At 42.5% G+C, this 27,734-nt stretch overlaps 1 protein-coding gene across 6 annotated transcripts in view; it reads right to left on the reverse strand.

Annotated features, from left to right (window-relative positions):
- Positions 1 to 19,022: 19,022 nt before the first annotated feature.
- Positions 19,023 to 27,734, reverse strand: part of LGI2 (leucine rich repeat LGI family member 2) — a 71,241-nt gene continuing 62,529 nt past the window's right edge. For 4 of the 6 annotated variants that reach the window (XM_075858817.1, XM_075858795.1, XM_075858835.1 and 1 more), the window contains 3 exons: positions 25,127 to 25,296; positions 23,164 to 23,328; positions 19,023 to 22,326 (listed from right to left, as the gene is read on the reverse strand). In XM_075858817.1, coding sequence (XP_075714932.1) covers positions 21,509 to 22,326; positions 23,164 to 23,328; positions 25,127 to 25,296 — 1,153 coding nt within the window. In that variant the 3' untranslated portion in view covers positions 19,023 to 21,508. The remainder of the gene's footprint in view (positions 22,327 to 23,163; positions 23,329 to 25,126; positions 25,297 to 27,734) is intronic. The other 2 variants (XR_012882555.1, XM_075858826.1) reach the window with 2 other exon arrangements.

Genomic DNA, 27,734 nt, shown 5'->3' on the forward strand with positions numbered 1-27,734 from the left:
GCACCAGAACAAAGCTCAGTACATAAATACAGCACCAGAACCAAGCTCCGTATATATATATATGTATCACCAGAACCAAACGCAATACATAAATAAAGCACTAGAACAGAGCTCAGTACATATATACAGCACCAGAACAAAGCTTAGTACATAAATACAGTACCAGCACAAATACAATTTAGTACAGAAATCATTTGCAAATTCAGTGTAACCCCTGCTGTATAGGTTTATACAGCATAAAACTACAGCTCCCAGCATAGCCCGAACTATGGTAAGGATATGCTGTAAATTGCTGATTCAAAAAAAACAAAAAACATCATACCACCCATCATCTCGCTGCAGATCATACAGTGACTAGAGTACTGATTGGAGGCAGAATAAACATTTACATTGAGCAACTCACAGATGACATCTTCTCAGATTCTAGTCGTTATTTTTCTCTTTTCTACTCCATCCAGTCCAGGCCTCATGACGACTTCTACCGGCCACGGCCCATTTCTGCAGTTTCCCTCTCAGATGTCTTCAGCTTCTCACTTTTCAAACATCTATAAACTGCACCTCTAATTATAATAGCACCATACACTGTGTTCCCCCACCACACACACATACATTGCCTCTTGTAGATAGTGCCCCCTATAGATAGTGCCCCCTGTAGATAGTTCTCCCCATAGAGCCCCCTGTACATAGTTCCCCCTCATAGAGCTCCCTGTAGATAGTGCCCCCTCATAGAGCCCCTTTTAGATAGTTCCCCCTGTAGATAGTGCCCCTCAGAGCCCCCTGTGGATAGTGCCCCTCATAGAGCCCCCTGTAGACAGTGCCCCACATAGAGCCCCCTATAGACAGTGCCCCACATAGAGCCCCCTGTAGACAGTGCTCCCCATACATAGGGCCCCTATAGTGCCTACTGTGGATAGTGCCCCCATAGAGCCTCTTGTAGATACCGCTCCCTATAGAGCCCCCTGTAGTTAGTGCAGCCCATAGAGCCGCCCTGGAAATAGTGCCCTACATAGATAGTGGCCCCCAAAAATGTCGCCACATTCTGCGAGCCATAACTTTTTTATTTTTTCATCGATTGAGCAGTGTGATACCTTATTTTTTGCGGGACGAGCTGTCGTTTTTATCAGTACCATTTTTTGGTACGTACAACTTTTTGATCACCTGTTATCAAAATGTTTTTAGAGCTAAGTTGACCAGAAAACTGTGATTTTGTCGTTTTACATTTTCATTTTTTACGGCGTTCACCATGCACATTAAATAACACTATATTGTAATCATTCTGACTTTTATGGATGCAACGATACCAATTTTGTTTACCTTTTACATTACTTTAGAGAAAGAATGGGAAAAGGTGTTTTTTTAAACTTTTAATATTTTATATATTTTTTTCACTACTAAAAACTTAATTTTACAGTTTTTGCACAGTTTATTAGCCCCCCTAGGGGACTTGGACCAGCGATCGTTGGATCGCTGGTACAATACACTTCAATACTAATGTATTGCAGTGTATTGTCATTTTTACAAGCTTCTGTTAAGCCCTGGCAGGGCTTAACAGAGGCAGAGTGAAGGCAGTCCTGGGGGCCTTAATTAGGCCCCTGGGCTGCCATTACAACCATAGTCACCCACCGATTTTGTTGCGGGGGGTGGCGACGAGCTGACGGAGGGGTCCGCCCCCTCTTTTTAACGCCCCTGCTGCTGCGGTCACGATTGACCGCAGCATTTGAGAGGTTAAATAGCCAGGAACAGCACAATCGCTGTTCCCGGCCGTTACTCCCGGGTGTCAGCTAAACACACAGCTAACACCCGCAGTGTATGGAGCACACTCGGCATGTGAGCGCGCTCCATACATCACCCCCCCCCGCACCCGGATGTAATGGCATGTCTGGGTGCACGAAGGGGTTAAACTCTATTTCCTGGATGATATCCACAGATTTTTTTTATACTCAGAAACTATATCGGAGATAGCATAGCCATCGAGCATCTAAACTTCATCCTTCAGGTAATTCAGGATCTCTTTTTCAGCAGTTTTAGAAAACTGCCTGATGGTCATATAGCCATCTATGTTTTCATCCACTTGGCTTCTGATGAAAGAATGGAATTTATCCATAACCATTTTCCCTTTGGCGTCACATTCCATGCAGCAGAGGGATCTTGTGATGAAGCAAGATGTTATCAGAAGTAGAAGGCCGATCATGATCTGGTAAGAACCAAACTTTCGTGGAAAAATCGCTTCCAGTAGCCACTGGGTGCTATAAATCGCAAAATACAGTTCTATATCCCACGGAGAAGACAACAGCACTGATACATTTGACAACCTGCCTTACCGGAAAATGTCTTTGTGACATCACTATGAGACAGGAACCCGAGATGTCATAAGGAATATGCAAATTATGCTCTGTAACCTATGAGCTATCAGAAAGACTAGGGGAAATAAAATTATTATGACATCATCCCATTACAATGATGCAAATGATGCTCTGGACTCATGAGATATTAGAAGAATTGAATAGTATGTTTAAACACCATCTTAAAGTTTACACATAGAATAAATATACCTAAATATATAGTAACCATTACTTATCTTACCCTGATTCTGATCTACCACATGATTTATAGTCTGGAGCTGCGTTTGGAAACGTACCACAAGATGGGCAAATTCAGCTTTTGTGCCATTTATGACTTTTCTACGGCAGAAAAATGGCATAGAAAAGTTAATAAATTCCCCCTGTTGTTTCTATAGTGACAATATATTCTGTAAGACTGTACACAGTAAATAATTACCTACTTTAAGGGGTTGTCTAGTCTTATGAATGTAAATAATGGGGCGATTTAACCCTTTCACGACCAAGGACGAAAATGAACGTCATGGTCGGCTGCTAGTTCCTGCCCCATGACGTTCATTTTCGTCAGTATTTAAAACTGTCACTCTGTGTAAACACAGAGTGACAGGCGCGCGCTGACAGCTGTCCTAGACAGCTGACATATCAGTCTCGCCGGATAGCGGACCATCGCCGCTGCTTTCGGCAATTAACCCCATAAGTGTGGCGACGGATTGCCGTCGCCGCATTTACGTGAAATTTTGAAGTTTGAAGCACATCGGCAGCCCCCACGAAGTGATTGTCGTGGCAATCGGAGGTCAGATAATGACCTCCGGGTTGCCATGTACGGAGGCCTCGGAGGAGCAGCCTCCGGCCGGTCCTCCGGGTCTTCCTGTCAGTGTGACAGTTACGTCACAATGACAGTTAGAGTACATTACACTAACAAGTCTAAGTGTCCCCTAGTGGGACAAGTGAAAAAAGTAAAAAAAAGTAATAAAAATGTTTTAAAAAAAGTGTAAAAATAAAAGTTATAAGTTATCTAAACACAAAATGCTTTTTTTCCTATATTATAGAAAAAAACACGTTAAAAAAGTACACATATTTTGTATCACCGCGTTCGTAACGACCCCAACTATAAAACTGTAATGTTATTTTTCCCGCACGATGAACACCCCAAAAAAAATCAATAAAAAACTACGACAGAATCACAATTTTTTTGGTCACCACCGCTCCCTAAATAAAGAATAAAAAGTGATCAAAAAGTCGCATGTACCCAAAAATAGTACCAATAAAAACTTCTATCCGTCCCGAAAAAAACAAGCCCTTACACAGCTTTTTTGACAAAAAAATAAAAAAATTATGGCTCTCTGAATATGGTGACACAGAATTTTTTTTTTTAGAAATAAGTCATTTTATTGTGCAAACGCTAAAAAAAAGGGCCAAACCTATATACATATGGTATCTCCGTAATCGTACCAACCCGCAGAATAAAGTAAAAATGTCATTTATAGCGTACGGTGAGCGCCGCAAAAAGAAAACCTAAAAAAACGGTGTCAGAATTCCTGTTTTTTGCTCAGGATTGCAAAAAAATTGAATAAAAAGTGATCAAAAAAAAATCGCACGTACCCCAAAATGGTATCAATGAAAACTACAGATTGTCCCGCAACAAACAAGCCCTCACAGGGCTCCGGTGGTGAAAAAATAAAAAAGTTCTGGCTTTCAGAATATGGCGATGCAAAATGTGCAGAGTGTCCAAAAGTGGATAAGATCGGGCGCCATTTATCACTGCGACCCCGGGCACATATCTATGAAATATTATTTATTTACCCCATTATTATACCCTCTTATTATGCCCTGATATACTCCACACAGATTACATATGCCCCCACATTATAAACTGAAATACCAGCAAAGACCCAAACAAAACTACTGCCAAGCAAAATCTGCGCTTCAAAAGCAAAATGGCGTTCCCTCCCTTCTGAGCCCTGCAGCGTGCCCAAGCAGCAGTTTGCGCCCACACATATGGCGTCGCCATACCCGAGAGAACCCGCTTAACATTTTATGAGGTATTTGTCTTCTGTGGCACAAACTGGGCACAACATATTATGCACTAAAATGGCGTATCAGTGGAAAATTGCAATTTTCACTTTGAACCATCCGCTGCGCATTAACCCCTTTGCGCACTATGACTTAATAGCACGTCATGGTGCGGCGGTTGTTGTATGGAGCCGGCTCACGTGCTGAGCCCGCTCCATATGCTGCGGGTGTCGGCTGTGTATTACAGCTGACACCCGGGACTAACGGACAGGTACAGCGATCGCTCTGTTACAGAAGCCTGTAAGAATAACAATATACTGCAATACATTAGTATTGCAGTGTATTGTACCAGTGATCCAATGATCACTGGATCAAGTCCCCTAAGGAGATTGATTAATAAAATGTGTAGAAGAATTATAGTTATTAGTAGTGAGAATTTTTTTTTTTTAAGTTAAAAAAACAAAACACCTTTTCGCATTTTTCTTCTAAAGTAATGTCAAAAAATGAACAAAATTGGTATCGCTACGTCCGTAAAAGTCCGAACTATTACAATATACCATTATTTAATTTGCACAGTGCACACCTTAAAAAATTTAATAATTGAAACCGCCAAAATCGCTGTTTTTTTTTTTTGTCACCTTCGCTCTAAAAAAAAAATGTAATACAACTTTTGAATCACTTTTTACGTACCAAAAAATGGTACCAATAAAAACTGCAGCTCCTCCCGCAAGAAATAAGCCCTCACACCACTCTATTGATGGAAAAATAAAAAAGTTATGGCTCTTGGAAAGCGGGGAGTGAAAATCTAAAATATGAAAGCAAAAAATGGATCAGTCCTGAAAGGGTGAATTCATTTCTAATGAAAAAAACGTATGATCACATGTGGGGTATTTCCGTACTCGGGAGAAATTGCTTTATAAAAAATGGTTGTTTTTTTCCTCCTTTATCCCTTGTGAAAATGAGAAAATTCAAAATTTTTGTGGAAAAAATGTTGATATTAATTTTCGCGCCCTAATTCTAAAAAACTCTGCAAAAGACCCGTGGTGTGTAAATGCTCACTATACCCCTAGAAAAATTCCTTGAAGGTTTTTCCAAAATGGGGTCACTTTTGGTGGGTTTCCACTGTTTTGGTCCCTCCAGTGCATTGCAAATGCGACATGGCACCGAAAACCATTCCAGCAAAATCATAAATCCAAATGGCGCTCCTTCCCTTCTGAGCCCTGCTGTGGGTCCAAACAGCAGTTTATTACCACATATGGGCTATTGTCGCAATCGGGAGACACTGCTTTACAAATGTTGGGGTGCATTTTCTTCGTTATTCCTTGTAAATAATACAAATTTCTATGTTGTTTCAGAAAAAAAGTACATTTTAATTTTTACAGACTAATTCCAATATATTTAGCGAAAAGCCTGTGTGGTCAAAATGCTAACTATACCCCTAGATAAATACCTTAAGGGGTCTAGTTTTCGAAATGGGGTAGTTTATGGGGAGTTTCTATCGTTCTGGCAGCTCAAAGCTTCTCCAAATGTACAGTGGGGCCTAAAACATTTTCAAGCAAAATATGAGTCCTGAAAGCCTCCGGGTGCTCCCTTCCTTTGGGGCCCTTCCGTGTGTCCAAACAACGCATTAGGGCCACAATGTGGGTATTTTTGAAAACAGGAGAAAGAGGGTGATAGATTTTGGGGTATGTTTCTTCATTTTCATGTTTGCTTTACAAAGAAATCGGTCTTCAAACTAATACTTTTATGAAAAAAGTGAAATTATTTTTTTTTTCACATGATATGCATTCAATTTAGCAAAGAACTGTGGGGTCAAAATAATTACTATACACCTAAATAATTACGTTATGGGGGTCTAGTTTTCGAAATGGGGTCGTTTATGGGGAGTTTCTATCGTTCTGGCAGCTCAGAGCCTCTCCAAATGTACAGTGGGGCCTAAAACATTTTCAAGCAAAATATGAGTCCTGAAAGCCTCCGGGTGCTCCCTTCCTTTTGGGCCCTGCCGTGTGTCCAGGCAGCGCATTAGGGCCACAATGTTGTTATTTTTGAAAACAGGAGAAACAGGGTGATAGATTTTGTGGTGTGTTTCTTCATTCTCATGGTCGCTTTACAAAGAAATTGGTCTTCAAACTGATACTTTTATGAAAAAAGTGAAATAATTTTTTTTCACCTGCTATGTATTAAATTTAGCAAAATACTGTGGGGTCAAAATACTTACTATACCCCTAGGTAAATACCTTAAGGGGTCTAGTTTTCTAAATGGGGTCATTTGTGGGGGTTTCCACCATTCTGAGACCTATGAGCCTCTGAAAACCTGGCTTGGTGCAGGAAAACAAAATGTACTTCAAAATTTATAAAATTATTATTCAATTTGTAAGTCCTCTAAATTGCTGAAAATTTATTTTATTTTTTCAAAAGTGCTGCCAAAATAGAGTAAAGAGATAGAAATATATATTTAATTAAAAAAATTGTACAGTATGTGTGTACATATGTGACATATTGCAGTTAAAAATAGGGAAAAATGTAAATTTTTACAAAATTTCTTCCATTTTTCTATTTTTTAATTCATTTCCACAAATTGTATCAGTCTACTTTTACCACTAAAATAAAGTACAACATGTGACGAAAAAACAATGTCAGAATTACTTGGATATTCAAATATTTCACAGAGTTATTCTCTGATAAAGTCAGACATACCAGATTTGACAAATCTGGCTTGGTCATTAAGGTACAAACATGCCCGGTCATTAAGGGGTTAAATTATAGCGCAAATCCACTCCAGCTCATAGCTGGAGTTGATATAAATTTCTGGCACACGGACTACCAGAAATGCCCCTTATTCATTAATAGATGTGCACCTCTAATAGGTTAGTCACATCTTACTCCAGCGATCTTTACATTAGGACTATCATATGAAATGCCAGTCTTAAAGGGTAACTAAACGTTCAACAAAATTCTGACATGTCATACTGACATGACAGAAGTATTGATCGGTGAGGGTCCGAGCACTGAGACCCCCACCGATCGCTAAAACGAAGAGGCAGAAGCGCTCGTGTGATCACTGAGCCGCATAGTTTCTGGTTGGCTTTTTCCGGAAAGCCAATGCAGCAAAGTACAGGTTCATAGACTTTCTATTGAGTCCGTACACCGATATATTTATTTCCGGAAAAAGCCGAACAGAAACTAAGGGGCTCACCGCTCACACAAGCGCGTCTGCCGATTAGCTTAGGCGATTGGTGGGGGTCTCGGTGCTCGGACCCCCACCAATCAAAACTTCTGAGACGACACTGTGACATGTCAGAAGTTTTTTGAACGTTTAGTTACCCTTTAATAAATCTCCCCCAATGTTCTTACTTAGAAACGGTATACAGCTTTATTATATACAAAGGGAGGAAATGTATCATTTGCTTTTTGTTGTTTTGTTTTTTGGTGTATCTTTTACCTATATTTTCCAATTATACTTTGTTCGCTGCATTTAAGAAGCTTTTGCGTCCGGTTCGAGGCACATTTGTGCCATGCTCGACAGGGAAATAGGGGAGGGTGGTGGTTTGGATAGAGTCTGTTTTTCAAACATATTTATTATTTGCGACTTTTAAAAAAGTTGCCAAAATTTCTGCGCAAACTTTCTCCACTACATAGGTGATGTAAAACAGACCATCATGTGGTATCAGTAAAATAACTCATGGAGTAGTACCGGCAGTCATATTGCAAGATAATAACCACATAAGATGGTGACTCTACCCCCAGAGATTCCCCGCACAGGGCTTTCACCTGCTTTCTTCCTTTTTTAAGTCAGCGCTGATAATCTCCCTTTTGAGGCTGAGATGCGGCAGCCGGGGGTGGATGTTCACCAACCATGGCGGTGTACAGCTGATTGCATCCGCCATGTCACATTAGCTTAGAGCCGCAGACTGCCACATATGAGGTGCTGGAGGCTCTCTAACATTCACATCTCAGGCTTGCCGACTCCCATCCATTCTGTGCCTAAACTTTCATAAAACTTTTGACATGCCACAGTGACATGTCAGAAATTTTATTCAATGGGGGTCCAGGTGAAGAAACCCTCACTGATCAATGTTCCTCTAAGCGGTGTTCCCGTTAGTTTTTTGAAGGTCTCTCCTCAGGAAGCCGAGCCAGCAGTGTACGAGCTTAAAGCGACCCTCCAGGTCTCAGGACAAAATTATAAATGTAATGGGGTATATGGAGTAATATTACCTGGTGCGCAGTGCTGCTCACATGAGCAGCTCTGGTCAATTCGAGAACAGTGGAAGTGTTTTAGACTCGTAGCCTAAGAAGCACTGCAGCCATTTTGGGACAGCACAGAGGGCTCCCTAAAACAGCCGATTCATGACAGAGGAGCACAACTCCATATATTTTATCATATTTAAAATGTTGTCCCGGGACCGGAGAGTCGCTTAAATAGAAAGTCTATGAGCCTATCTATCGAGCTCATCTTTGGATCCATCTTTGTCTGTGGCCTTTGAGCTCCAGAATTGGATGACTCTTATGAGTGGACCTGTTGGGTTTGCTATGAGCAATGAAAATGAGTGAGTAGTGGCCATGGTACAATTGCTCCTCCATGTTTGTAATGTTTTCCTATGTTCCCATGGTGCAGAAAGTGATATTCCATGAGAATTATGAGGAATACTACAACCAGACATTTGCATCAATGTCCATGAAAAATACTTGCCAACTATAGTGATGAAACGTGGTATTGAAATTATTTATATACTTATTGCAACATGTTCAGGGGTGATGGTCCTGCAAAGGCTTCAGTTGCAACCTGGAAAGTACATGGTGACTGATCACAAAACTGCACCTTTTATGTAAGTCAAAATTTAGGGGAACCTAAATCTGGGAAAAAGCTGATGATACACTTTAAGACCACAATCATCCTCTTCAAAACACCAGTTGCATTTCGCTTCTTTTTATCACTGCGCCCCTTCCTTTGTTCTGAAAAGTAGGCATGTGTGGGTGAGCTAATGCCTACCTTATTTAACACTAGAGGTACAGTTAAAGCACAGAGGTTGCCCACTTAAAACAAGTGTTAGGGGTAATAACAGAAGAACACACCGTAGACAATTTTTACAATAACTATATGCCACTTAAAACGACCACCAGTAATTGAACGTGTGGTAATCATTAGCACCGTTCCTTTAACCGCTTTAGGCCTGGGCTATTTTGAGCCTTCAGGACCAGACATCGTTTAGCCATTTTTAGCACACGTTAGTTAAATAGCTCTAACTTTTTTTTTTTAGTTGGGCTAGCGACGTGATTTTTCAGATGTTTTTTTCGTAGACAAACCAGGTTTCTTTCTGTTAATAATATAGTTGTATCGTATAATAGACCCTTTTATTTGTGATCGTCGTTGTCTACAGTATATTTCGATATAATACATGTCTATATTAAGGTAATTGGGTCAGAGCTATCGTTACGAAAATGATTGGCGGGTGGGGAACAATGCTTTATTTTGGGTGGGTATTTTATCTGTATTTAGTTTTGTTGCACTTTATTTTACTTTTATTTTTTTATTATTATTATGGCCTGTCCCTCAAAGGTCAGAAAAGACCTTTGGGGGACTTCATTTTTTTTTTCTTTTACACCTTATTTTTCCACTGTAAAAGGGGCTGCACAGCAGCCCCATATACAGGGGAAATCAGTCCTCTTATATTGACTATAGCAGCCTGCCACGAACAGCATCCCAGCGATCATGTGACCAGTCACATGATCATTGCGACCAATGCCGATGCCTCTATTCTATACACAGCGCTAATTCAGCGGTATGTAGAAGTGATCAGAGAAGACAAAAGCAGCGAAATCCCTACCTGGACTAATAGCAAAGTGTGCGTTCACACTGAATTGAGATCTGATACCTAGCAGAGTGTGCACTCATACTCAATAGCGACAAAGCAACGCTTAAGACACAGTGTGCATTCACACTCATATATAACAGCGCAGCCAGGGGCGTAGCTAAGGGCTCATGGGCCCGGGTGCAAGAATTCAGCTTGGGCCCCCCTATCCCTCCCCAACACCACCATCATCAGACCCCTGCGCGCGCCTATGCCCAGACTCTTTGCCCAACAGCCCCCATAGTATAATGCCCCCACGCAGTATAATGCTCCCATAGCTGCCCCCACACAGTATAATGCCCCATACAGTATAATGCCCCCATAACAGCCCCATACCGTATAATGCTCCCCATATCAGACCCCACAGTATAATGTCACACATAGCTGCCCCCATACAGTATAGTGCCCCCATACAGTATAAACATAGAAAAAGCTGTCTGCAACAGCCAACCCTATTTCCCAGCCACCACTAATATATGAAAGAAAGTTACAATTTTATTAGCTACTTATAGCTGGACAAACCACAATTAGGATTTAAAATTATCACCAGCCGAGATCGGACAAACACATGTATGACCTGATTGACCAGGCATATCTGTATGTAACATAGGATTAGGTCTTCCCTATTCAGTTAAATTGTTAGTAACTAGTAGCAGCAATAGGTCCGATCAGCAGCAGTGTCTAAAATTGAACAGCCCCCCCGACATGTTTCGCCACTAAGTAGCGTCCTCAGGGGTACACGGGGCTTAGCCAGGCGCGATGATGTCTCTACATCCCGCCTGCCTGCGACGAGTCGCTCAGGGCACAGTGAATGCTGGAGCAAGGAGACACGAGGTCCTTGCTCCAGCATTGAATGGAATCGGGACCTCGGTGAGTGACTCGCGACCCCCCGGAGGTCTTCACACGACCCCCCAGGGAAACGCGACTCACAGTTTGTAATGTATTGTGTTGTATTGTGCAGTTTGAGGTGAAGAGAGGAGGGGGGACTGTAATTTAATGGGCCCCCCCTCCACCCCAAACAGCACAATCAACACATTACAAGACAACACAACACAATACCTTACAAGGCAACACAATACATTACATTACAATACATTACAAGACAACACAATACAACACAACACATTACATTACATTACAACACAGACTGTGCAGCTCACCTGGAGTCCTCCGCACCGACTCTTCAACTGCACTGGCTGGAAGACGTGTCACGTGACAACACGGTCACATGGTACACGAAGTGTACCATGTGACCGTAACCAGGAAGTGCCGGCTTCACGGCACAGAAAATTTATTTGCATGCTGTATGGCAACGGGGGCCCGTGGTCCCCCCAGGCTTAGGGGTCTGGTCGCAAGTGCGACCGCTGCGACCGCTATAGCTACGTCACTGAGCAATAGTGTGCATTCACACTTGACAGAGATTTAGCACCTAAGACAAGAGTGTGCATTCACACTAAGACAAGATTAAACACCTAACGTCAAGGGCGTAACTAGGAAAGACTGGGCCCCGTATCAAACTTTTGACTGGGGGCCCCACTCCCCTGGATGCCACACAACCCCCCCCCCTTGTAGATAGTGCTACCCTGTAGAATCTGCCAACAGCGCCTCATGTAGATAGCACCATTCAGCACCCCTGTAGATAGCGCCATACACAGCCCCCTGTATATAGCAGCCCCCTGTAAATAACGCATACAGCCCCTCCCTGTATAAAGCACCATACAGACCCCCTGTAGATAGCGCCATACAGCCCCCCCTGTAGATAGCGTCATACGGCCCCCTCCCTGTATATAGCACCATACAGCCCCCCCTGTAGATGGCGTCATACAGCCCCCTCCCTGTATAAAGCACCATACAGACCCCCTTTAGATAGCGCCATACAGCCCCCTGTAGATAGCGTCATATGGCCCCCTCCCTGTATATAGCACCATACAGCCCCCCCTGTAAATAGCATCATACAGCCCCCTGTAAATAGCATCATACAGCCCTCCTGTAGATAGCGCCATACAGCCCCCTGTAGATAGCGCAATACAGTCCCCTCCCTGTTTATAGCGCCATACAGCCCGCCTGTAGATAGCATCATACAGCACCCCTGTAGATAGCGCCATACAGCCCCATCCCTGTAAATAGCACCATACAGCCCCCTGTAGATAGCGCAATACAGCCCCTTCCCTGTATATAGCACTATACAGTCCCCTGTATATAGCACCGTACAGCCCCCCTGTATATAGCACCATACAGCCCCCCTGTATATAGCACCATACAGCCCCCTATATATAGCACCATACAGCCCCCCTGTATATAGCAACATACAGCCCCCCTGTATATAGCACCATACAGCCCCCCTGTATATAGCACCATACAGCCCCCTGTATATGACACCATACAGCCCCCAGCATATAGCACCATACTGCCCCCTGTATATAGCACCATACAGCCCCCTCTAGATAGCGCCATATAGCCCCCCTGTATAAAGCGCCATACAGCCCCCTCCCCTTATATAGTGCCATACAGCCCCCCTGTATATAGCACCATACAGCCCTCCTGTATATAGCAACATACAGCCCCCCCCCGTATATAGAACCATACAGCCCCCTGTAGATAACGCCATAAAGCCCCAACCCCCCCCCCCCAAAAAAAAGGCCTGTAGCCTATGGTTTGTCCCACAAAAGACATGTATCCCCTGGGGTACATGTTTGATCGCTGGGACCCCCAGCAATAAGGAGAATAGGGGACCGAAAGTCCTCTGAAGTTCTCCAAAGGAAACCTCGAACTACCAGGGTCTGTGTCCGGCAGCTCAATAAAAATTAAAGGACCACTGGTCACGCATGCGCACAAGCTGTGCTCCAATTATTTATACGGAGCTCCCGACACAGACCCCGGAAATCCGAGGTTTCTCATGGAGAACTTCGGGGGACTTTCACCCCCCCCCACCCCCGTTCTCCATATTGCTTAGGGTCCCAGCAATCACACATGTATCCCCTATCCTGTGGATAGGGGATACATGTGTTTTGTAGGGAAAAACCCCTTTAATGGCAGAGTGGGGAGATACCTCCCTGCTCTACCGTAGTGTTCAGTGGCGTTGGCATGTACCAGCCATAGCGGCTGCTAGCGGAGCATATGGCCATGGGTGGGGTGGCCCATGCTATGGCTGCTACAGCGGTAGTTAAGCCAATGCCTAACGTGTTTCTGCATCCTTTGTTTATAGGACGTTTCTTCAGAGGTGTATAGTGAAACAGGGCAGATTAGCACATCATTTTGTCGTGCACAGTTTTCAAGCCGCCCTGTGTCTGCTAGAACTTTACTCTAACAGCACGGCTCTGGTTTCTGACACTTAGGTGTTGCTTTGTCCCTATTTAGTGTGAATGCACACTCTACTAGGTACCAGATCTCAATTCAGTGTGAACGCACACTTTGCTATTAGTCCAGGTAGGGATAGTTTATATATTTTTAGCCAGGATTAGGTGGTATTGCTACAAAGGTTGAACTTTTTGTGAAAATGTCTCACTATTGATACCCATTGATACCTATTGATACCCATATCTAGCTTTGACCTACCTGGTTAGCCTGGTATCTTCAGGAATATATTGGGTAGTCTAGCCCAAAATTTTAAAGGATTTAATATTAAAATAAACTTTTAAGCGTTCTTTTCCAGGCGATCCTTTCTACGTTCCGGCGGTCGGGAACTGGTTAAGGAGGATCTGTCAGCCCTCCTGAGATGTCTGTTTTAGTAGGCTCATAGGCGTATAGCCTCAGGGCCTTTGACTGTATAAAAGTATAAAAGGGGTTCATTTTAGTCATTTTTATTAGCAGGCTAGAGTGGGGTGGCCTTACATAGGCAGGGTCTCAGCCGTTGGGTGGAAAAGCCTACATATAGTTAATGGTGAAGTTATGCTAATAGGGCGGGGGTTTATATAGGCATGATCTGGTCCCACCAGAGGACATGGACATTGATGCTGCTCCAGTGCCTTCTGCGCAGGATCAGGTTTTTGTTAGGCAAATGGCTCCGCCCCTATTGGTGGACCCTCCCATTTGCCACCAGCATCCTTTGGGCAAGTTTACTTGTTGTCTGAATGCAAGTCCACTCGGCATCGCCATGGATCTTCACCTTCATCGATTTCTTCCACGTTGGCTTCTTGGCGTTCCGGCACTGGGTCCTCGAGTCGTGGCAGTACTTCAAGGGGTGGGAAGAGATCTCGTCTCCGGTCTGGTCGCAGGTCCCGGAGGGCTTTAAGAGGACAGCATTCGGTCGTACCTTCCGTGACACTGGTAATGGTTGCTCAGCCTTCTTTGTCTGTTTCGGTCCAGATGACGTCAGCCGATTAGAGTGAGTCTTCCTGCCTTCGGGCGTGGTTACCATTAATAATGTTGATATTTTGTCTTTTGTCCCATCTCTGTTGGCTGGCTCGCACCTGGCCCTGCATGGTCCAGGGCGCAGTCCTTGGTTGGATAGTCTTTTGTTGAGGCTGCTACTTCCACGTCTACGCCCTTGGTCCTGGCATTCAGAGATGATTACTTTCGTGGTATTGCGCCGCTGGATTCTCACGTTTCTGATGATATTAGGGATTTTTTTTTTTGTAATGACTATGTTGATATATGGTCCCCAGCTTGTTAATTCCACAATGGTAGATGAAGAGCGTAATTTTGAGCATGGTTTTCAAAACAAGTAGCAAAACCGTTTAACAATTAGATTCAGGCTTTTGTGGTTCTGGGTAGTGAACTAGGACAAAATATTCCTGAGTTGGCATGTCAGCTATTTGTGTATTTGGATACTATATTTAGCACGTATGGTTTCAATTGGTGGTGATACGATGAGGAGTTCCGGAGGCGGATGGCGCAAAGAGCTGATGTGCGCTGGGATTCTAAAGTGACCAATGTTTGGTTGCACCTTTGATGTCCCAGCGGCCCTTTCCGACAACTGCCCCCCACATCTCCTTTCCGCACGTTGCTAATGGGTTGTGGTGTGGTCGTATGGCTAATCAGATTGTCCTTTTTTTAGTCTGATAATTTGAGTGCTGTTGTCACGATGCGGGGTGTGGACCCACTGGGCCGTACCGCGTAGCGGGGATGGCAGCTGGCCAAACCGGAAAGTACACAGTTCAATGGTTCAGCGAGAGTACCTGAGGCAATCGTAGGCAGTGGCGAGGCGGACACGTCCAGAACCAGGCGGTGGGAAGTCGTTCGGTGAGGCGTAGCAGGGTAGCGTAGACTGTAGCACAGCACGGTAGGTAGCACAGCACGGCAATAGCACTAGGTAGCACGGAAACAGGATACAGGATACGGAATACAGGAGCAAGGTACACTGGGAGGCTGGAAGACACTGGGAGACCATAAGCAAGACGAACAACGGGAAAACTAACAACGCTCTGGCAAAGGGCAAGAGGGCAGAGCCCTTTTTATAGCCCAGGGCATCCTGGGCCAGATTGCAGTTTTTTGCAAAACGCGCGCACTGGCCCTTTAAGGCCGTGCGCGCGCGGGCGCGCGCACCCGCCGGAGACACTCGGAACCCGGAAGAGAGTGCCGGCGCCTGACTGCGGGACGACGCTGCAGGCAGGTAAGCTGTCCATGGCCACGGCCGTCGGGGTTAACGACCGATCGATGGGCCGTGGCCATAGACGTTACAGCTGTGCATGCTATTAAAAATTTGACTTTGTCCTCTGAGCCGGTTGTGGTTTTATTACATCGGCTTGTTTTGCTTTCCCCTCAGTATATTCACTACCGGGCGCGTCGTGTCCCTGGTGTAGACAATGCCGTTATATTGAAAGGTTTTTCGTTCCCTACTCCCACAGGCGTACTAAGACGGGACCTAATGTCTGGATTCCCTGTGGCTGATGTTGGAGCTCAATTGCTTACAATTGACGTTTTTTTTATTTATAAACAGTCTACCTACATATATTTCAGACTGAGAGTTATGTTTTGGTTTGATTTAGGGCATGACCAGACGTGGCATATTTCTTCCGCCACTGTCCGAATCAATGCCGCACATAATCTGCATTGCAGATTCTGTTGCGGCTCTGCCTAAAATGGGCATTAAATTGATGCGGACTAGCCCTTGCGTATTCAGGTGAAGAGTGTTTCCCTTCTCTCTATCAGTGCAGGATAGAGAGAAGGGACAGCCCTTTCCCTAGTAAAAGTAAAAGAAATTCATACTTACCCGTTGTCTTGGTGACACGTCCCTCTTTCAACATCCAGGCCGACCTCCCTGGATGACGCGGCAGTCCATGTGACCGCTGCAGCCAGTGATTGGCTGCAGCCGTCACTTGGACTGAAACGTCATCCCGGGAGGCCGGACTGGAGGAAGAAGCAGGGAGTTCTCGATAAGTAGGAACTTCTATTTATTTAACACGTTGATCTATATTGTGATCAGAAGTCACTGTCCAGTGTGCTGAAACAGTTACTGCCGATCGTTTAACTCTTTCAGCACCCTGGACAGTGACTATCTCCTGACATCGCCTAGCAACGCTCCCGTAATTACGGGAGCCCCATTGACTTCTATGGGCCTGCCCGTGCCGTAATAACGGCCCGTGATTACGGGCGTTTTTACGTTATTGTGCATGGGGCCTCAGTCTGGCTGTAGACCTAGAAATACATAGGTCTAGACAGAATGAAGAATTATCATGTTCGTAAAACAAATACGCTACGCAACACACATAACATCTGCGTACTTCATTGCGGAATTTTGACTCTCCATTGAAGTCAATGGAGAAATTCCGCAACAAGTCCGCTACACGTCCGCAACATCCAGTGTATGCTGCGGACACCAAATTCCGCACCGCAGCCTATGGTCCGCAGCGGAGTTTTCCGCAACGTGTAAACGAACCTAACTAAAAAGCAGTGGAAAGCAATGGAGAAACGGTCAGCTGCGGATTTCCGCAGCGGACTGTCCACAGCGGAATTCCAGAGCAATTCCGCCACGTCTGGCCATGCCCTTAACCCCTTCCCGCCGCAGCCCTTTTTCAGATTTTCATTTTTTCCTCCCCACATTCCAGAAGCCATAACGTCTTTATTTTTCCGTTGATATAGTCCTATAAGGGCTTGATTTTTGCGGCACGAGTTGTAGTTTTTCGTAGCACCATTTATTTTGCCGTATAATGTACTAGGAAACGGGGAAAAAATTATTTGTGGGGTAGAAAATGAAAAAAACAGCGATTCCTCCATGTTTTTTTGTGCGCCGTTTTTACAGAATTCTCTGTGCAATTAAAACAACATGTTAACTTTATTCTGTGGGTCAATACGATTACGGCGATACAAAATATATATAGTTTTTTCTATATTTTACTACTTTTACATGTAAAAACCTAAGTGTAAAAAAGAAAATTTATTTTGCATCGCCAAATTCCGAGAGCCATAATATATTTATTTTTCCGTCGATTAAGTGGTATCAGGGCTTACTGCGTTCACTGTGTGGGTTAAATAATGATATATTGTAATAGTTCAGACTTTTACGGACACGGCGATACAAATTATGTTTATCTTTTTATTTTTTTTACTATGCTCTAGGGGGAAAATGGGAAAAGGGGGGTTTTTTGAACTTTTTATTTTAAATTTTTTTTTTACACAAAAAAAAACTTTATTTATCTCATTTTTACTATTTTTATTAGTCCCCCTAGGGGACTTCAACCAGCGATCGTTAACTCGCTTGTACGATATACTGCAATACTAATGTATTGCAGTATATCGTGATTCTGACAGGCACCTATTAAGCCCTGCCATAGCAACCATCGCCGCCCCCCCCCCCCGCACGCGATTGCGTTCCGGGGGCGCGATGAGCTGTTAGAGAGGGTCGCCCCCCTCTTTCTGATGAATTAAATGTCAAGGGGAATGGCAGCACTCAGTAGTCAATTTGTTCCTACATTTCTAAAAGGAATAACAGAGGAATGGCATAACGCAGAGTTCTAAAAGATGCTCCAGAATCATTATTTTATGGGGAATACAAGTTTTTACTAAAACAGAAATCTCATGACTTGGATAAGTAGAGTCGAGTGATCCATAATTATTCCTTACCCTTTCAGAATAATAACACACGACACCAGGTTGGATTTTAATGGCCACAGCAGCCGTTTATTATAAATTTTATTAAATTAGAAAATTTTATAACCCAAACTTTAAATAACTTAGAATTCCCAAACATTGGAAATTCTACCAGAATACACATACCAAACCCTTAACAGGGTCAATATAAATAACACCTTATAATTGACCAGGGGAAGCCCTTGAGGTTACCACGACTTATAAAAAACGTAGCCATCTGCCACCACCACTTGTTTTACCTCCAGCCGTAAACCAGCTCGAAGGCACCTTCTTGCAGATGGCTTTTCCATAAAGCACTTCAAAGGGGTAACACCCTAAGAAGCCTTCCACCTATTTTTGGGGGACGCATACCCCTGATTCGACCCCCCCCCACCAGTTTTACTGACCAACCTCAAGGACTCCCCCCGCCAGCCACCGTGACAATGCAAACACCACCAATTACACCAGGCAATAACCACCATTCAATACCCACACTTCTCCTTCCAAAATCTGTAAAATAAAAAAGGGCGGGTGGGCGGGACTCCTGTGATGTCTCACTTCTCGCTGTCTCCCTCGCACTGAGGAAAACAGCGGGAAGCCCGAGACCTACTCCCCCTCCCTCCTCCCTTCCAATCCCCTCCCCTTCATTCCCTGCACGTAACCTTAACCCTTTCCTCACCTGTTCCCTCCTATCCTGTCATGTCGGCCTCCCCTCACTCCTTGCAGTCGGCAGTACGGCCGCTTCTGGAGAGATAACAGGTCTCAGAAGACCACCTTTGTTTTATCAATGAATTTATAAACAAGAAACGTAAAATAGATTGAAATGACTTTATTTGTATCAATCCACAAGTCTTTAACAGCATACCATTGAAAACATATTAATGTACCAAAAGATATACAGTATATACATTCTTAAAGGACTTTTATTGAACTTTTTTTGTTTTAATATAAACTACAGTTACTTTACATTAGTGCATGTTTACATCCCTGGCAACTGTAGCAGTTCCCACGTTGTTCTGAAATCTCCAATAGTAATTCTAGAAATCGGATGATATTTTTGCATAGTGTATTCAGTTTAGTACTATCTGCTGTCTGTGAATCACAATTACTATGAAAGCATATGTCAGGAAAAACCCTCTAGCTGTACTGCACCTCAGGGTCAGTTCACAAAGAGTTTTTTGGAGCTGATTTTGACGTGGAAACCGCGTCGGAATCAGAGACAAAAAATGGCCGAAATCGCCCCCTATTATTTTCAATAGGAGACAGAGGCTTTTTTTTCCCGGAAAAAAGGCAGCACGTTCTTTCTTGCCACGGTTCCTGCCTCTGACCTCCCATTGAAACAATGGGAGGCAGAAAAAACCCACATCGCATTTCTGAGCGTTTTTCGCAGCGTTTTTGGCCCTTGCATTAGTTTAAATGGCCGTGGGCGAAAAACACAGCGAAAAATATGTGCAGACAGTTCAAAATCTGCCCCAAAATTCCTGAAGGAATTCTGAGGCAGATTTTGGCCCTCTTCACACAGTTTTTTTTTGCAGGCAGAAAAAATCTGCCTCAAAACTGCTTTAACAATTTTGAGGCAGATTTTGACCTGCGTGCAATTTCTTGCCGCGATTTTCGCAGTATTATTCGCCTGCGGCCAATGTGCTTTCGGAGGGTCAAAAAAACACAGCGAAAAACGCTTTCTCTGCCTCCCATTGATTTTATCAGGAGGTCAAACGCGGAACCACGACAAGAAACAGCATTTAAATAATTGAAATTAATGGGAAGCGGTTTTGGCCGTTTTTTGGCGCTGATTCCGACGCGGTTTCTGTGTCAAGTCAGCGTAAAACAACTCAGTGTGAACTGGGCTTTATAGTTTATAGGCAGGGTTTGTCTTCATAAGACATCCCCTTTTAGAGAATTTCAACCTAAAACGAAATTATTTACATTTAGATGCTGTCAGTAATAATATATAAATATAAAATAAGGCTGGAATTGTTGCAGTTTTTGGCGCAGTTTTGTGTGCAGTATTTTTTTAAAGCCAAAGCCAGGAATAGCTACTATAGAAACGTCATCCCGGGAGGCCGGATTGGAGGAAGAAGCAGGGAGTTCTCGATAAGTAGGAACTTCTATTTTTTTAACACGTTGATCTATATTGTGATCGGCAGTCACTGTCCAGTGTGCTGAAACAGTTACTGCCGATCGTTTAACTCTTTCAGTGTCCTGCACTTCTTTGACGAGGCTGTTATTTTACGAGCCGTCTTTTGACAGCGACGCGTAAAATGACAGGTCGTCGGCACAGTACATCGTAAGACCCATTGAAAGTAATGGGCAGATGTTTGCCGACGTATTGGAGCCGTTTTTTCAGATGTAATTCGAGGCGTAAAACGCCTCCATTACGCTTAAAAATAGGTCGTGTGAACCCAGCCTTAGAATATACTATATAGACCATCCGCTGCAGCATCCCACAACTTACACAACTTTTTGGGATACACTGGTCTGTTTGCTATAAAATCCTGTTTGCATATCTACAATACTTACCCAATGCATTTATTGCACTGTAATGGCAAGGGGCAAAGCCACACAGAATGAGGTTTTTTTTATGACTGTGGTTTGAAATTGTGTATTTAATGTAACGTGCCATTGCGTATCAGGGCTAAAAATATATAGGTTAACAATTGACTACTTATACTGACCATTTTTATGCTAATTTTAATAGTAAATCTGTACACTGTGGGCAACAATCCTAAATAAACTGACAAGCATAAATCAAGCATTTTAAAGGTGCAGTACACTGGATATATGAATGATGTCTGTGTCATAATAGTGCAGAATGTATATACAAAATGTAACGGATACAGGATATAAACAATACAACTGTGAATAGTTTTACAAGGAGAAAATGTTCTAGGTTAAAGGGTAAGACGGTAAAACAGTCTCTATATTCCATTGAACTTCTTCAGCATAGACAGGCAACCTAGGTTCTCCAGCCGTTGAGGTATTACCATTCACTATTCATACCTTACAGCTGGGATTGCTACTCTACCAGGCTAATAATATTAGCAATATACAAACAGCTTCATTTGACCTCTTCAAAAAATTATTGTGTTATTTTATAGACGTTCCAGGTATTACGTATCTGTTACAAAAAGTGTTGAAAATGTTTAAAATTGATAAATGAGTAAGGTCATGCAATTACCCAAAAAATGCATATGAATATAATGTCAACTAAACGCTAATGTTCAGATGCACAGTCTCCTGGTACATAATAAAATTGCCAGTATTTCTACAGGGGATATCCAGTCCACCTTATCTGTGTTCTTACAAGCTCAGGTCAACCATGACATGTTCAAAAATCTGTGTATTTCCTTTAAAACTAGAAGCAAAAAGAAAATCCCGGCGATCAGTGGACACTGCGGTGAAAGAGCGGGGTGCTTGTATGTAGATCTCTTTGAACTTCTCAAAAGTCTTCTTTTCAGGATCCCACTGGTATATTTGTGAAAATGTATAATCACTGCCCAGCGCTAGGTAATATCTATCCTTAAAGGTAAAGGGTTGCAACGCCATCGCTCCTCGAGATGGTAATGCCTGAATCTCAACAAACTGCTTGTTGTTCCATTTCATAATTTTTGAGTCTCCAATGAACCTGGTCAATGAAATATAGAGTTCATCCTTCATTTTGAAGCTTTTGACAGCCAGAACATCCTCCATGTTTGGTATGTCACTCAGGGAGGTGAATTTCTTTGTGCTTTTGTTCCACTGTAAGATAAGAGGTACTTGGGATCGACTGGACAATACAAGATGAGGCTTCTCGTCAATTTCGATAAATTCTGCATCAGTGTCACGAAACCATTCATGGAGGGATTGGTAGGAATAGAAGCCTTTACCATTCCACTTATACACAGTAGTCAGACCTGCCTTTGAACTGTCAGCAATCACAAAAAAGTTTTCCCCTTCAATCTGAAACAGCTCAATGTCATTTGGCTTAGAGATACGCGAGACTTCAATGTCTTGGAACTTGGCGAACTTGGCCCAGCTTTCATCGTACTTGTATATGTGAGAGCCACCAAACAGTTGGGCCACCACCATGAACACTTGATCATCGATGAGTATGGCTTTACATCCAACAATTGACTGTCCTGCAAATAAAGAATAACGGGTTACAAAAATTGTATGTACAACACAATCCAACTATATGGTTTTGAATTGATTTCGACATGACGTTCCTAAATGCTATATTATTGTGTATATTCCTTTTTTAACTATCATGATTTTTGTCTGAGATTTCTATGTGATCACACCTTAGAGTAGTAATTATCAGACACAGCTGCAGGTTTATTCTACACGAATATATATGGTGGTCTTATCATGTTGACTTTCTGGTTCCCACCATTTTTGGCATCTAATACATATGGCCATCACATGTGACCCTGGGACCACTTGATAGCTCAACCATCCTTATTTGACATGATTTTAGGCAATATAATAAAATTTATGTATAGAATTTGATCACATGCCATACATAGCCAATCTTCAAGAGAGACCTGAAAACCCAACTCTTTAGAAAATCTTACAAACTACAATAACCCTGCCACCACTACACTACCATTTGAGCAGCTTTTACCCCCTGCCTTCCTCCCTTCCCCTTGTAGATTGTAAGCCCTCGCGGGCAGGGTCCTCTCTCCTTCTGTACTATTCCGTCATTCATTAACCTCATATTTATTGTACTTGTTGATTTTATTGTCTCATGTAAATAATGGTGCATTAAAATAAATAAATAATTATAATAATACATGGACCAATGGAAACATTTTTTACTTCTTGACGTGGACCATCAGATTCACAAACAGTAGATATTTTCACAATACATCATATTAGTAAATTAAATAATTTTTTGATTCATGTCTATTGCAATATATTGATTAGATAGATTACAGATTACAAAATTACAGATTATCCATGTATTTTCTCTGTACCTGTAATGTTGTCATAACTTCTGAAGTTCATTTCAATGTGATCCCACTCCAGGACCATACAGTTTTCCATGCTGGGTTGTGCTATAGCCACAAAGACATCGTTCTTATATTGGAAGGTATCGACTGACACAGATTGATATGGTAAAATTTGCTGAACGACAAAATCTATAATTTAACAGCATAAAAAAATTATGAATTTTTTATAATTTATTGGGGTAGTGGCATTTCTATGGTAATAGTTGTTACAAATAAATTGAGGTTATACATATATTCAATAATGTTATCAACTTTGTCAATTAAGAGAACCTCAATCTAGTATCCTATGGCCTTTCCACACAAAAATAGGGGCAAAATGTGGTTACTAACACTAGTTTTGTGGATACGACTTAAAACCTCTTATGCTTAACATTCAGTCTCTGTTCCTGAATGCAAGACAGTAGGCGAACCTTGAATAGAGGGAGACTTGCTGAAAAATAATATTTTGCTATGGAAATTGCACACAGAATAGGGACTGGTTTATTCACTGTCAAGATATATGACATTTTTAGATTTTGTAATTTTTTTAAATTTCAGTCATAGCCAGTGTTCCCTATAAGGTGCGTGGCCGCGCACCTTCCACAGTCCGCCCACTCACTAAAGTTTAAAGCTCGCGCACTGTCACGGGCAACAGGCGGATGCAGTGGAGGGGATTGCTGTGTGGCAGTATATACAAGGGGGCTGTATGGCATTATCTACAGGGGGGCTGTGTGGCGCTATCTACAGGGGGGCTGTGTGGCCCTATCTACAGGGGGCTGTGTGGCACTATCTACAGGGGGGCTGTGTGGCGCTATCTACAGGGCTGTACTGTGTGGCAGAATCTACAGGGAGGGGGTGTGACGCTATCTACAGGGCTCTGTGTGGCGCTATCTACAGGGGAAGTAATTAAAACTAATTTAAAATATGTTTTCTTATTCTCTTATTTAGTTGCTATATTAGTGTTTACTGGGGGTATTACTTTTGGTCATCAGATTGCCCACCATTGATGGGGACTTCCCCGACTCCCTAACTGCCCCGCTCAGGAGCTGCCAAGACTTAGAGGGAACATTGGTCATAGCTGGTGTCAAAGGGGTTGTATGAGATTAGAAAAAAAGGGTCTGCGTATTTCCCAGAAACAGCGTTACTCTTGTACATGGGTTATTTCTGCTATTGCACCTCAGCCCCATTCCCTGCAATAATAGACACAGCCCGTTGACAAGAGTGTCTCTGTTTCTGGAAAAACAACAGACCCCTTTTTCTAATCCCAGACAACCCATTCAACATCAATTCTGCACTGAATATCTCAAGGAATGGAAAACTAAAATCTGACTTTGCTAAATATTTCTTTATTCTAAACTTTGCCCCCATCATGCCTCAGTGTGGGCTACTGACTTCCAATTTCTTTTTTTTTTACCCTTGAAGGTGCATGCTCCTGTGTGGTTGTTGCCCCCGAAGAGTAATGTACTTTAAATAACAGGAGGACTATATGCAATGGTACTTAGTCATTCTAAATGCATATTTTTTTATATTTAAAAAAAAAATAAAAATAATGCAAAAAGAGACAACCATGCTTTCTTAACTTTCTGTAATATGAGCTGTTGCTATTTAATGGCCCCTAGTCATCGTAAGTGCCAATCGGTTGTCACTTTCATCCCTCCACATGGTAATAAAGAGTTAATGTGTGAAACCACTCAAGCATTTATTATATGATAAACATATGTAATCAACAAGTACTTACTATAAATACTGCCCCCTATGCACAAGAAAACAGACCTATACCAGATTGTGAATTTTAATGTGTGAATATTTCCCTATGAACAAAACTATTACACAATAAGGACGTGAAAGGGCTTTGGGTCTGCAGGAAATCATAAAGGAATGTGAATTATTTGAGGATTTTGCTTTGACCATTAATCATAATAATAACCTCATTAAGGTCAGTACATACCGGTTGTTATGCAGTCTGTATCAAAGCTTAATATTTCATTCAGTTTCTTGTGTTGGTACTCAGACGGCCCAGCACAGACCACATCTGACACAGTGGAGTTTGTCATCTTCAGCCATGAAAATAGCCACTTAGTTTTACAGTCACATTCGAACTTATTGCCTCGTAAATCTCTACAATACAAAGATGTAAACATGGAAATGACATAGACTGTGACAAGTTTCATAGATTTCTAGACTACTTTTTGCTTTTTAAAGGAAAACTCACATACTGTGCTATGCCTAGTTCAGGGCCAATGGGGGTGGAGCATGACACAGGAATTTTAAGAACACCAAAGAGAGAATCCCTGTGTCATAGTTCCAGTCTTAGGGCACGTTCGTGCAAATGTTAGTGCAGATTTGGGGCAATTACGCAACGAATCTGCACCAACATTTGCATATTTGACAGGTTATTCAGACGTTGCAGAAAACACAGCGGACTTGCCACAGATTTCAGTTTTAGCATAGCAAAGGCTCAAATACGCAGTGAAATTCCGCTTATTCTCAGCAACAGACAGTGCATGCTGCGGAGGGAAAATTCCACACCGCAGCCTATGGTCCGCAGCGGAGTTTTCCGCAACGTCTGAACTAACTTGCCTAAAAATTTATTGAAACAAATGTAAAAAACGGCCGCTGGAGAATTCCACAGCAATTCCGCCACGTCTGAACCTGCCCTTAAAGTAGTAAAACATAAATACATAGATTTGGTATCGCTATAATCATATAGACCCGCAGAATAAAGTTGACATGTAATTTTTAACACAAGGTGACTGTCGTAAACTCAAAAACCCCCAAAAAATGCAGAAATTGCTGTTTTCTTCCCGTTCAACCCCACAAAACAGTTGTTCAGTACATTATATTGTACATTAAATGGTGCCATTAAAAAAAAAAAAATACAACTGCAAGAAACAAGCATTCATAGGATGGTGGGGAGGAAAAAACCCCCCCAAAAAACAAAACAACGATAAATGGCCTGGTCCTTAAGGGGTTAAGAGTCTGAGAGTAGGATGGAACTTGTTGAAGTTTTTATGGAAATTCAGTCTCTGTTCTGAAAGCTTGCAAATATAATTTCTCTGGTCGGCCAATAAAGATATTTCTCCTATCAAACTTCAATCCTATCAAAGTATTTAACATCACATAGATTTGTCGGGTTAACACGTTACAACACTATTTTTTGCTGTACATCTTTGCTGTTACAGAGAAAGATCAGGCTGTAATGGATAGCTAGCTCCAGGCAGGAATCTGCATCCCAAATACAGTGGACAAACATGCACATTGATCAACGTTAAATATTCAAAGGGGAATTTATTAACCTTTCTATGCCAGTTTTCTGGGGTAGAAAAGTCGCAAAACGCTCAAAAGTTGCAAGTTTGCGGTGAAAATTGCAACTTTTGGGCATTGTACAATACCCTCTGCAATGTAAAAAAAGGATGGGGCCTAACCAAAGCGACAGGGCCACCACTGCCCAACAGATTTGCCATAATTTATATAAAAAATGGCGTAAATTATAGCAAAAATATACGCCATCTGCTAGCTGCTGTAGATTTCAGTCTATGGGGCATAGCAATTGAAATGCCTGTGCCGGCACCGTACCGTGCCCCCCCCCCCCCTTTGGACCATGAAATAAGAATAAAAAAATATATACAATATATGTACTCACCTCTCCTCTTCTACACTTTTGGGTCCTCTCAGGCTCTCACTGCAGTCCACGACTCATGCAAGGTACTGACACTGGTAAGCGTCATGATGTTGTATGTGACGCAGCACTGAGCATGAATGATACGTCACATATAAGGCCCTGACGCTGCTCGCTGTTAGTACCTTGTATGCGCCGTGGCCTGCAGTAAGAGACCGAGGGGACCAGGAGGAAAGAAGCAAAGCAGGTAAGAATACATATTTTTTATTTTATATCTGAACTGGGGGGGATGTAATAATCGGGGGGGGGGGGGGATGTAATAGCTGCTTTAGCAACTTGTCTGAAGAGGACGACTCAAGGACTTGTATTTACAGGTGACTTTTATTGATTTTAGGGGTAAATTCTGTATTTTTGTTTCAAGCAGTCAACCCCATAATTCACCTATTTCTTCAATATTTTACTAATATAATTCTCATGAATCGGCTTACAGTTGAGTATTGTGTGTTGGGTTCATGTAACTACTTTTAGCAATGTAGCCCATTCTGATTAATGAGTGCAGCTATTTCAAAAATTAAACTATTGATTAAAAAAAGTCATTCTGGTTCCATCATGAACTTCCCATATTGATAAACCTGATGACACAGCCCACAGATCTTACACAGTATCATGTATAGGACAATAGCGCCTATTGAATGTATCATATGTGAGAAGTGGAGTTCGCAAAAGGAATTTATTGCATTAAATAATTTCTTTGTTTCACAAGTTCAAAAGAAACCAAACATCTGTTAGGCTGGATTCACACGAGCATGTTACGTCCGTAATGGACGGAACGTATTTCGGCCGGAAGTCCCGGACCGAACACACTGCAGGGAGCCGGGCTCCTAGCATCATAGTTATGTACGATGCTAGAAGTCCCTGCCTCGCTGCAGGACAACTG

The sequence above is a fragment of the Rhinoderma darwinii genome, chromosome 1, assembly GCF_050947455.1.
Source record: "Rhinoderma darwinii isolate aRhiDar2 chromosome 1, aRhiDar2.hap1, whole genome shotgun sequence".
In the NCBI taxonomy this organism is placed as follows: Eukaryota; Metazoa; Chordata; class Amphibia; order Anura; family Rhinodermatidae; genus Rhinoderma; species Rhinoderma darwinii.